The sequence below is a fragment of the Centropristis striata genome, chromosome 6 (assembly GCF_030273125.1).
Source record: "Centropristis striata isolate RG_2023a ecotype Rhode Island chromosome 6, C.striata_1.0, whole genome shotgun sequence".
Taxonomy (NCBI): Eukaryota; Metazoa; Chordata; class Actinopteri; order Perciformes; family Serranidae; genus Centropristis; species Centropristis striata.
In genome coordinates this window covers 27,004,025-27,016,521 of record NC_081522.1, presented here as the reverse complement: position 1 = coordinate 27,016,521, position 12,497 = coordinate 27,004,025, and the positions used below count along the sequence as shown (strand labels likewise).

At 35.6% G+C, this 12,497-nt stretch overlaps 1 protein-coding gene across 2 annotated transcripts; it reads right to left on the bottom strand.

Moving 5' to 3' along the window:
- Positions 1-734: 734 nt before the first annotated feature.
- lcat (lecithin-cholesterol acyltransferase) lies at positions 735-12,243 on the bottom strand. Of its 2 annotated transcripts, XM_059334402.1 has the most exons (8): positions 12,135-12,243; positions 11,203-11,394; positions 6,331-6,487; positions 5,947-6,062; positions 5,639-5,734; positions 3,553-3,777; positions 3,147-3,342; positions 735-2,005 (listed from the first exon to the last, which is right to left on the bottom strand). In XM_059334402.1, the coding sequence occupies exons 2-8, from the start codon at positions 11,351-11,353 to the stop codon at positions 1,642-1,644; spliced, it is 1,305 nt and encodes a 434-aa protein (XP_059190385.1). In that variant the 5' UTR covers positions 11,354-11,394; positions 12,135-12,243; the 3' UTR covers positions 735-1,641. The 2 variants fall into 2 exon arrangements, with proteins under 2 accessions (XP_059190385.1, XP_059190386.1); XM_059334403.1 differs by lacking the exon at positions 12,135-12,243 and having other exon boundaries at positions 11,203-11,534.
- Between the last annotated feature and the right edge of the window lie 254 nt (positions 12,244-12,497).

The window sequence follows — 12,497 nt, the reverse complement described above, 5'->3', positions numbered from 1 at the left end:
AAGTATCATGAGCATTAATGTTACTTCAAAGTGTCATTAATGTTCATGACACATCCCATGTCATGTTCATGACACGCTCATGTCACTCTTATGTAGACACCTTCGAGTGAAGTGTTACCAATATTATTATTCTATAAACTAAACTGATAACTAAACAATCTCCCTCTAGCTCTCCTTTGCTGGGTTCTTATCTGATGCCTATGAATGTGGCAAATTGTCAAAGAAGTGATGATTTTAAAGGGGTAAAATCACATGATCTGATCAACTGAGGATGGAGGTGATTTTACCATAAGTGGCCGGCGTCATGAGATGATTCAGGCAGAAAAAAAAAAAATTAAATTGACAATTAAATTACTTTTAAAGTGATTATTTTAGCAGTGTGACGATAAATATTTCTTCTCTTATACATGCCCATGCACTCATACACAATTATTTTACGTTTATACACACCCATGTTTTTTTTATTTCTGACTCTTTTGTGTGTGTGCTATAAAATGGCACTTGTATTGCTTTCTTTTTTGTTGTTATTTGTTGTTGCTTTCTCTCATTGTTGTTGTTGATTTATTTTTGAATTTTTGTATATTTCTTGGGGAGGTGCATTTTATAAGCCCATATAGGGTTTTTTCAACCTCTCCCGCACTTACTATTCTTGTTTCATTTCTGTTTTTTGTAATTGTCTTTTCTTATGGTGCAAATAAATACATTTTAAAAATAAATAAAAAATTGCACGTGTGATTGTGGTATTAGGTGCTTTATTGTAAGTGGAACAATTCAAATACATTTGGCAAGAACAGTACAGTAAAAATTCACATCACCAGTCATTTAAATGTATTAGCTACTGTTATTAATAGGAGCCCGAGGAGAAACGCGATTTTTTTGTCATAATTTTTCAAAAGATTTTACTCAGATAACTAATATATATATATATATACATATATATATATATATATATATATATATATATATATATATATATATATATGTATATATATATGTATAAAAATATTATAGTGACAAGATACACAATAACATAGGCTACTTGTGAGGTCCCTATAGCCTTTTTATTTATTACAGGCAAACTCTATCTACAGAATATGACAAATGTGTGTCATTGGGTGTGTGTATGTGTGTGCATGTGCACTTTAAAAATAATGATGTGATGATTAATTCATCATCCACCAAAAGTAAACAAAGCAGGATTGTGTATTTTTGTAAATTTGTATGTAACAGAATTTGAAGTCGCCTAGCTGGACTGAGAAAACATAATATGCTAACATCAAATGAACCATCATAAGCACATCCCTATTACTATTTTTGAATTATTGTGATAAATACTTATACCGTGATTACTAAGATACAACAAACTAAGCATTTTAGAAACAGACATAAACAGAACAGGGTCGCTGCAAGTCATCAGCCTTTAGTTTAGATAAGGGGGTCATGGTTATGGGCTGCTTGGTCAGGGTTAGATTTGTTACTGGTCAAGATTGGTTTAGAATTGTTTTTGTTAATAAATGTTGGACCTGGGTGGAATGGGTTTTTTTCTTGACAGCTGAACAGACTCAGAAGTCAATAATGCAAAAAAAAAAATCCAGCACTCCATGTGTCTTTGTTTTTCAAACTCTTAAATGCTGTGGTCTTCTATTTAGATCCAAAGCGGACGTCAATCTCTTTGGGTATTTCTGATTTGCCCTCCAAGATAAGTTCAATTTGGTCGAGCACCTTTTCGTGGAACACTATGTCCAGGTGAGCCAGCCCTCGGTACTCTGTCACATGGACGGGCTTCTCCTGCTGCCCTACCCAACGTTTGCAAAGACCCATGCTAAAGCTGTCCACCGTGTCATCCCCATCGGCGTAAACAAAGTCCACTGGGTCAGAGTTTGGAAAGTCCTCGTCATAAATGTAAGTCACTGGTGTTGCAAGCCCCACGCCATACATACACCAAGTCTCAACACCAGGTGGGTGGAGATCACTAGTAAGGTTCTTGGTGTCCTCCCACATGTGCCTGGAACGAACAAGAGGATACTGGGGTTATAAAATGGATGGCATGACTACTTGACTAAGAGGTCATTTGTAGTGATGAACCTGCAGAAACGTATCCGCTGAGTACTCCACAATAAACAGTGGAAATGGATAAATGTAAATGGTTGCAATAGAAAGCTAAAAGAAATGATTAAACAGTCCCAATAGTTAAAGCAATGGATAAACAGTTGCAGTAGTAAGCTAAAAGTATCTAAACAGTTGCAATAATTCACTAAAAGTAATTGATAAACAGTAGAAAGGGATAGCCAAAGGAAATGGACAAACAGTTGCAATAGTTAATAGCGTGTCTAAATGGTTGCAACCATTGGCTAAAAGCAATGGATGAACAGTAGAAATAGCTAAAGGTAATGGAAAAACAGTTGCAATAGATAGTTAAGTAATGAATAAACATTTACAATAGTTAGCTTAAAGTAATGAGTAAACAGTAACAATAGTTAGTTAAGTAATGGATAAACATTTACAATAGTTAGTGAGGTAATTAATAAACTGTAACAATAGTTAGTTAAGTAATGGATAAACAGTTACAATAGTTAGTTAAGTAATGAATAAACTGTTACAATAGTTAGTTAAGTAATGGATAAACGTTACAATAGTTAGTTAAGTAATGGATAAACAGTTACAATAGTTAGTTAAGTAATGGATAAACTATAACAATAGTTAGTTAAGTAATGGATAAACTATAACAATAGTTAGTTAAGTAATGGATAAACAGTTACAATAGTTAGTTAAAGTAATATAAATATATAATATACATATAATATAAACAACATAAGTAATATAAACTATATAATCTAAATAATATAAGATAAACTTTAACTTAATGTAATGGAGAAACAGTTACAATAGTTAGCTTAAGTAATGGAATGCTAAGTAGTAGTACTATTAGTAATAGCAATAGTAGTATGACTGCTGACCAAATAATTTTTGATCAAGTTCTCGTATCTTACATGGTAAAAAGGATCATACACTCTTACTACTATGATGTAGTCACTTTTTTGCAAATTGTTTCCAAAGCGTTTAACTAAATAATCGGGAATATAGAACAACTAAAATTTAAGTGGGTAATGGGAATGCCGTGTACTAATATTAATGTTTTTAGTTACCAGCCGTCCTCATAATTGATGTCTGTGAAGAGGCGCTGGTAATCCTGGTTGGTGTAGTTAACGGTCGGTGTGGAGATGAACACATGGTTCTTTGGCCAGACTATGTCAGATGGCAGCATCCAGGGATTTGTTGTTGTCATCCTCTGCTCCTCACGGATCTTGATGTTGGAAATCATCGGGATGCCGTCATTTTCACCTGAAGCAAGAATGTATAGGTTTTTGGGAAATGCTTGATTAAAATCCAATCAGGTGGTTGTATTAAAGTTAACACGACAATGTGAAGTTTTTAATAGCAAAATATGTAAAAGATGCATAATAAAACTTTTTATGTTGTATTGAAAGCGACAGATCCATTGAACAGCCTCTTTTATTGCACTGTAATCTATTGTAAGTGCTTTGCCATTACCTGACGACAGGACTCTAAGTGGTTTAACAGCACCCCCCCATGGAGCTGCCAGGGAAATGAAGCCCCTGATGTACTTGTCCTTCCAGTCCTGTGTCTGGTGGTTGAGGAAGTACAGGACGTAGTGGCAGCCCATGCTGTGTCCTAGCAGGTAAACAGGCTGCTGGTACTGGTCATACATCTCCTCCACCAGGTCCTGCAACTTTCTGAAATATTCTGCATTTTCATCTGTGGACGGAAGATGACAGCAGGAACTCAGATATGTCCATGTGTAAGTGTGCATAATGTATTATTATCACCCTCTACCCCTTCATTGTCAGTATACTTGCTTGGTGTTGCTTATTTACGCATCCAGCAGACAAAAAGCAACATTTGTACATATTAGAAGTCAAGTTGTATGGCCACCTTTTAGCTCTGTTTTGGTCTCCTACAGCTCTTGAGAAAAAAAAGTATTTAAGCTGGATGTTAGGCTTTCCTTGCCAGCTAGCCACCCAGTCTGCCTGCTATAAAAAAACAAAATGAGGCTATAAAAGAGACTAATAAGAGTTGAGTCAGATTGATAATACTTTCTAATCAATATTTTTTGTGTCAATAAAGCATCAGATGGCAACTTGTAACGTCAAAGTTCTCACAGCTCACTCTTTTTGGTTTTGTAGCCCACAGCTGGGCTGGTTCAATCTCACCGCTCTTATCAATCTAATATTCAGTTGCAACAGGCAGCTGTTTTATGATGAACCGGCTACCTTTCCTGCACCAAGAGTAAATATTATATTTCTACGGTTCTTCAAAGGCCTTAAAAGACCTTAACTCACCAGAGTGTGGAACACTGACATCAGAACAATGACTTCAATGTTGTTTTGGTGTCCAGCTAAATGCAATATGGCTATATTTTTAGGGCATTTTTGACTTTAATGGGCATGAAAGCTGGAGATAGACAGGAAAAGGGGGAGAAAGAGGTTGACATGCAGCAAATGGCCTCTACTGTCACAGTCTGCCCCTCCTCTGCCTACTCCAGGCTCCAGCTTCCACCTGGTGAATTGAATGATGTTCTTAATAAGGAACTGCAAATTCTACATGACTGGGTTTCTTGTAATAAGTTAGTCCTTAACAATCTCAAAACAAAAAGCATTTTAATAGGTACAAGACATAAGTTATCTTGTAGCCCAAAGCTGAATTTACAGTTAAATAATGTTCAAGTAGAGGCTGTAAAACTACTGGGTGTAATGTTGGATTCTAGGCTTTCCTTCAGTAATCACATTAATCAAATTATCTTAAAAATGGGAAGAGCTGTTGGTATCTCTAGGAAATGTGCTTCCTTTGTTGCTCGACCCCTCATGTGTCACATAGTGCAGAGTTTGGTGTTGTGCCACCTAGATTATTGTTCTTTGGTCTGGGCATCTGCTGCCAAAACTGAGCTCAAAAAGCTGCAGATTGCCCAAAACAAGGCTGCACAGTTGGTATTGGGCTGCTCCACCCGATCAAATGTTAACCGCATGCATGATTCCCTCTCATGGCTGATGGTAGATAACAGGTTAGCATCAAGCACTGCTGTAATGTTTCAGTCAGTCTTGATAAATGAAGCGCCTGACTTTTTATTTAATCAAATTGTGTGTAGAAATTCCTTGCACAACTATAGCACTAGAGGGTCCAGCAAGGGTCAGCTTGAAGTGCCTCACCCAAGAACAAAGGCCTTATCGCGATCTTTTATCTATAGAGCAATTACTCTGTGGAATAATCTGCCTCACTACCTCTGTTGCACTGAAAGTAAACAGGTATTTAAAAAGAAACTGAAATCTTATTTTAAACAAGCTGTACATTTTTAAATGTTTTTCTTACCTTTTCTTTCCTTTCTTACCCTTTTTAGGTTTATTGTGATTGACATTACCTGCAAATGTATGATATGTTGAGAATATGTTTTTCTTCTGTATATTCTGTGTTGTTCCTGTGGACCCCAGGAAGACTAGCTGGTTACTAAGGTACCAGCTAATGGGGATCCTTAATAAATAAACAAATAAATAAACAAATACCATACTAAGCTCTTTAAATCAGCCAGTTACACTGTGAGTGCATGAGTAGTTTTGGTACTTACTGGGAGCTAATCTCCAATCGTACGGTGCTCCTCGGACTGTCTCATTTCGGATGTAGCCCACATTGGTCAAATGTTGCACCATAGTGAAAAAATAACCTTCGAAAACCAGTAGAAAGCTCAGTCAATATCAAATGGCTAATTACATTAGTTGATACAAAAAAGCTAAGCTATAAATTAAGATATCTTGTGTAGATCTATAAAATATGTTAGATAAATTCCTAGGTAACATTTCCTTCATGAAATCTTTTGACATTTTTGTGTTAGTCAAAAAAGAAACAAATCCACCAGTACAAATGTATTTTTCTCACCAGCCAGTTTGTTATTGTCGAGAAACTCAATGGGATATGTCTGCCCAAAACCTGGCACCCGCACCTGCACCCCTGGTGAGTTGGATGATCGCCGAGTCGTCCTGTTGTAAACAAGTCTGGGGCACGCAAATGGACATGGACATTCATGTAAGTCGACTTGGGCAATAACTCTGGTTCAAGCAGTCAGTATCAGACAGGAAAGTTATACTGAGGGAAGCACAACATTTCTATTCTTTTTCAGATATTGTTATATCCACATTAGATAACACTAATATTGACTGCTTAGACTTAAGATTTAAATCAGCAGAGGTATGGACACAATGTTTGCTAAACGGTAATATATAATACAGAAGAGGAAAGACATTAAAGGGTAGTCAGAGTTACCTAATGTTATCAATCCAGCAGTCTACACCTATAGGCATGAACATGTTGAGGTCAATCCACAGGGGGAACCAGTTTTCAGTTTTCTTGTAGCACAACCAATGGACCAGTGTTGGCTTGTCTATCTTTGCATCCAGACGATTTCCCAAGTTCCCTGGCACTAGACACAGAAACACACACAAACATATTACATAAGTTAATCACATTACAAGGTAAGCACTGACAGTATACTGTGGGTCAGTAGTTCCCAACCGTATTTCTAACAAGAAACATCTGAGATGTCACCAGAGACTGTATAAGAGAAGTTGATGCGGAACCTGCATACTTTCTAGCAACCAGCAGGGGGAGACTCCATTGGTTGCAAAAAGAAGCCCAATTTAAGAGGGATGGATAGATAGATAGATAGATAGATAGATAGATAGATAGATAGATAGATAGATAGATAATAAATAAAATAGACAAAAAATAAAAAGTCAGTGCTAAATGATGAAAGTCAGTGGAAGTGACATTAATACATTGAAAATTGATTAATGTTAGACACCATTAGACATCAAGACAGTATCCAAAGACAGAGAAAAAGAAGTAAAGGGGGGAGAGGGGTCTGTGGCTATTTCTCCTGACTGAGATGTTGTTAAGTCTTGATGATCTTACTTCTTGATACCGCTTGCTTTATTACTTCAGTCAAACTCATGAGTTTACAGTTTCAATCACTAGTTTCAAATCTTCTTCAATACAGCATGATAGTCCTGATAAATTATGGTCCCATTTACAGTAAAATAGTCTATAAAGCAGGGTATGCCTTAGGGAGTTGCTACCATGGAAACCTGTAAATCAGGACAGAGGAATACCAATGTGTATCCAAGGCACTGTGTACATTTAAATAGCTGTGAACTTGTTTTTGGGTGTTGTCTTTCTTTCTGTCTTAGAACGTTGACCCTTTCACAGTGTATTTTCAGTTAAAATAGATAATTGTAACATTGTAGTCGCCTAAAAATGTCTTGTTCAATGTTAGGCTGTACAAAACAACACTGAAGGTGTTGGCTATCTATCATTTTAATGGGGTTAAATCTGGTTTGACGCATGTTTTCACACTAGCCAAATTGAGCATTCCACTTAATATCATGGTCAGCATAATTATAGATGTACCTTGCTTACCAACCTAGCTAGTGCTAGCTAAGCCGCTTACTTAGTGTTTGCTAGCAACCTTTGTTAACCTAGTGCACTATAAAAAAAGTGTGTCTAAAAACAAGATAAAAACACTAAATCTGAGGGAAATGACCTTGCTGCATGGACAGATAATTTCACTTGACAAGATTTCTCAAATTAAGATTGTTTAATCTAGAAATAAGCATGTTGAGCGCTTAAAATAAGAAATTAACTCTTAAAACAAGATAAATTATTATTAAAGTTTTTTTAATCTTGATAAGAAACAAATAATTGTCAGGTCACTCTGCTTGGGCCAGTTCATCGCTGCTTGCAGCTTTAATTTATCTTGTTTTAAGAGTTAATTTCTCATTCTAAGCGTTCAACATGCATATTTCTAGATTTAATAATCTTAATTTAAGAAATATTGTCAAGTTAAATTATCTGTCCATGCAGCAAGATCATTTCCCTCAGATTGAGTGTTTTTATCTTGTTTTTAGACACACATTTTTTGCAGTGTGGGCGTGCATGGTGTCCTTGGATTGTTAGTCACATCCACCTTTTGCTCCTATCTAGCTCCACTCTCCCGTTCAAATATGGTCACTTCTGGCCCTAAATAAGCAAGATGACAAACTGTCAACAAAAATGCCAAACTCGGGGCTTCAAAACTGGACACCAAAAACGAATGGGTGACCTATAAAACCATATACAATATAACCAAATAAAACATTACAGTGGATCTAAAATCAGAAAAGTTCACAGTACAGTTTATTTTGGCTGAACAGCAGGTTTTCATTATTAACAGGTGATTTCTCAACTTTCATTATGTGGAAACCCTCAACCTCGGGCCCCCCTGCAATCGACCACGTGGATCCCAATTTGGACAATGACCTTTTGCCTGCAAACAATGAGTCATAAGTTGGTCAGCATACATAAACCTAATGTCTAGAATAACAAATCTGTTTAATCTTTGACTAATAGTATATGTTGCGCATGGAATCAAAAGAAACTGCGAAGGAGGACAAACAACAGTTCACACAAAATTTTCCCCCAAATCTTTTATAACATCCTATATTTGAGTAGAAGATGAAGAAGGATGATCCGATGGTATAAGTTTTTACTGCACTGTCTCACAATCAACAGACATTCTGTCACTGTCACAGACATAGTGCTGGGTGATGATTTTATCATTCATGTAATCATTTGAAGGCCAGTTGTTGATAATGCATTTTACTGAATATTAGTTTAAACTTATTGCTTTCTTAATATGCTATAGCTACAAGAAGATGGAACAACCAATAGAAACAATACCCCGAATAAACATACATTAACCCTCTGGAGTCCATCTATTTATTGAAAATACACGTTTTATTTAAAGTAATAACTTTATTTATATATAATATGCAGACAAGCTGAGAAAGCCAGTTAAAGTTCAATCATAGGAGCTTTCACAGTGTGCAACTTATTATTTATTGGTTTCTAGACCATTTTTAAAATGTGAATTTTCTTTCTTCAATGAAAACTATCACTATTTTTAATTTATATGCGAATAGACTGTTTTGCAGTTTTATTATTTAATTTTTTTTCCTGCTGTTTTTGTGTGTATAAATGGTTAAAAAAAAAAAAAAATGGTACATTTCCATAGACACCTGTGTCTTTTGTTTGTATTTTGGGTTCCTGGCAGCTTTATACTTTGTTAATTAAAATAAAATGAAAAATCTGACTGATAGCCAAGTTTGTGTGGAGAAAAAGGAGCCATACATGTGATGTAAGGACAGACTGAAAGATGCTAAACAGAGACAGACATTAATGCAGAGGAAGTTGACAAATTTGAACCAAAATCTCCTGGACTTCAGAGGTTTAACAGTTGTGTGATCGGTGTGCCAACTTGGCTCACATTTGATCCATGCTTTGTGATGAAATAATGTTAGCCGGCTTCCATCACTCATCACAGACTTTCAATGTCAAAGTGTAGCTGATTCCAATGTCTGTTATCTAGAAGCAACACATTTCCAGTATCTCTTCAACACATTTTTATAATAGCTACATTAAGTCCACATTTATTACTTCCAATATTAGTTCCAAACCAATATGTTGCCCTCTTACAGATGTTTTAACAAAATTCACAGGCTTGCTAGTCAAATAAACAAATATTTTAATGTTACATTTTTATTTCTGTGTAATTCAAATGACCAGAAAATAGCTGTGGGCCAACCAACCCTGGTCTCCCCTACACTGTAAAAAAAACCCTGTTGTTTTTACGGTAAAAACAAGCAAAACCGGCAGCTGTGGTTGCCAGAACTTTGCCGTAATAAATACGGTAGAATTTATTAAATTTATTACGGTAAAAAGATATTAGCACTTTTGATTTCACATTTAAGATTGCCATTTTAATTCATTTTTTTACTGTATAAATAAAAGGTTTTTCCATCAAAAGAAACGCTGTTCTGCCATATAATTGACAAGAAAATACTTTATAAATGCGGCATGAATTAAAGATGAAAGATGTTACCATTAAATATTACAGTATATTTTTGTTAGAGATATGGTGTTTAGTACATTTAACAGTGAGAAAGGGTTGGGTTTTTTTTTTACAAAAGATAAATGCAACAATTACAGTGATGCTTTTATATATATTACATTAAATACATATTACGGTGTATTCTACAGTAGAGTAATGTATTTTTCAAAAAACAAAACTGTAAAAAATACTTTTTTTGCTGATATATACATTTACAGTGTTTCATTGTTACTGAAACTGAATTAACCCATTTATCATTTTACGGTCTTTTACTGTCATGGTTTAGCAGATTTTTAACCATCTAGGCCTACAGACTTTTTTTTTACAGTGTACACTTCTTTTATGGTACTACTTGAACACAGGTCTGATGATGTCTTTTGAAACAAACCTATTTAGCAATATGCAATAAGTAAGTACATAAAAATAACAAGGTAAGGGCCTCAAGATTCAAATATAAAGCAGGACCCCTTTAACCTTCTAGAGTCCATTAAAAGTACTGGCACATTACTTCTTCATGATGTGATGACATAAAAATGAAGACGACATAGAAATGAACATTGAGCCTCTCCATCAGCTTCCCTCTAAAGTTCTGGCTTGAAACCCCATGCCAAAATTTTTTTTGATGATATTCAGCCAAGTAGAAGTGCAGATATTGTCAAATATATTTAGTATAAAATACTGAACAAGATATTATCCTCATTTACCTGTTATATGTTATATATGCAACCTGTATTCCTGTATATTTGCAATATTTAAAACTCTGTGTTTTGAAACATAATTTTCAAGATCAAATTTTATGTTTCCTTTGTTTCTTTTGGGGTCAAAATTTTGATCAAGTAAGTCAAAAATTAATTATCAGGACATATAAGTGAGGTAATGCTGAAAAAACTGATACCAACATGGCATGGTAAAGATATTTAACGGACATAACCAAAGATTTCAGAGGGTTAAAACCCTTATCGAGTCAGTCGGTATTGTACTTTAGTTGCACATTCCCCAAATTGATTTTCAATCAAATTAGCATAAACCAGATGACACTATTTATCATGGAGCTTTTAGGAGCCCTTTTGCCTGTTTGCTGAGTTGCTGATCAAGCCTTGGTGCACAAAGACAATTTGATATTCTGGATATGTAAAAAAAGAAAAAGAAAAAAAAGAGAGGAAAAAAAAGAAAAAAGGTGACTAAATGAACCATAAGAGGCCGTAGCTTACCGATAATGAGTGGTGGAGTGCTGTTGCTTGGTACTCTGGGTTTGGCTTCTGGAGGGAAGACAACATTGACAATCCAGAAAGCTGAGGAGTGATGGATTCCCAGCAGACAGACAAGCAGCAGCAGCGAGCAGAGGTGTCCCGTGGAGCCCATGTTTCTGGTGCTATGCTGCTTTATGTCGGTGTGTATTCGATCTGCAGGAGAGAGGCGACAAACTGAGCTCAGACCAGTGGAAACCTTACATACCTGGCCACATATCAAACTTTTAAAGTGCTTTGAAACACCTGGTTTTACTATGAGATGATTAATCAAACTGTCACCGGCCCATGAACACACTCACGCGAACACAAGGGTGTAGACAGAGTCAGGCAAACAAAACCTGTAACAGTTTACCCATTGCCCTATTGATTCTTTCAAATCACCTATTTATTTCAGCATGTAAATGATTGACAAAGAGCATTGGTAAGGGAACGCAATTTTTCTGAGACAAAAAAACAAACATGTTTCCAGAAAACCAAGTCAACTGTAAGTAACGGTATTATTAGCTTATTATTATTGTTATTTAATCCATCATATCCAGCCGTTAGAAGGCATGTCTCGTATTTCGCTTATTGTTAGTTATTCGCTTTAAATGAACGACGAATGAATTTGCAACAGTAATCTGTGACTTCTAAAACAGTATTTGTGCACCTGTAATTAAGAATTAGTGAATGTGTAAGTGTTGTGTTCTACTTGCGGAGAAAAACAAATCTACACGTAAAAAACTCATAGAGTATGTGACTTCAAATTTACTGATACGCATACACAATCAAAGATTCCAGTGTTAGAGGTGCTCAAATCTTTTGCACCAATAATACTTTCATAGAATACCGGTTTACACACATGACAACAGATGCTTATATTGTGGGTTAAACAGTTGAGTGATATAACTTACTTTAAAGGTAAAACTTCCACTTGATTCACACTCAGCCAAGTCCAGCTGCGAGCCTCCGGACAGAGGACTCTCGGTCAACTGGTGCGGCTTTCAAGGTCCGCGTAAAAAACATTGCTTTTTTGTGTGGAAATGCTAATAGGCTATTTGTGACAATTATATACTCTTACTTGTCACATCATTTTAACACGGAATGTATTTTTATTAACTTATTAACTAGCAGTATTTTGTCTCACAAATCATCGTATAGACTTTATTTTGATCTGCATTGCCAGAATTGAAAATGTTGCGGAAAATCTTTCTAGGCTATAGATTAAAACTAGGAATTGTTACAGGAGCTTGTATGCTTTGTAACCACTATCCTAA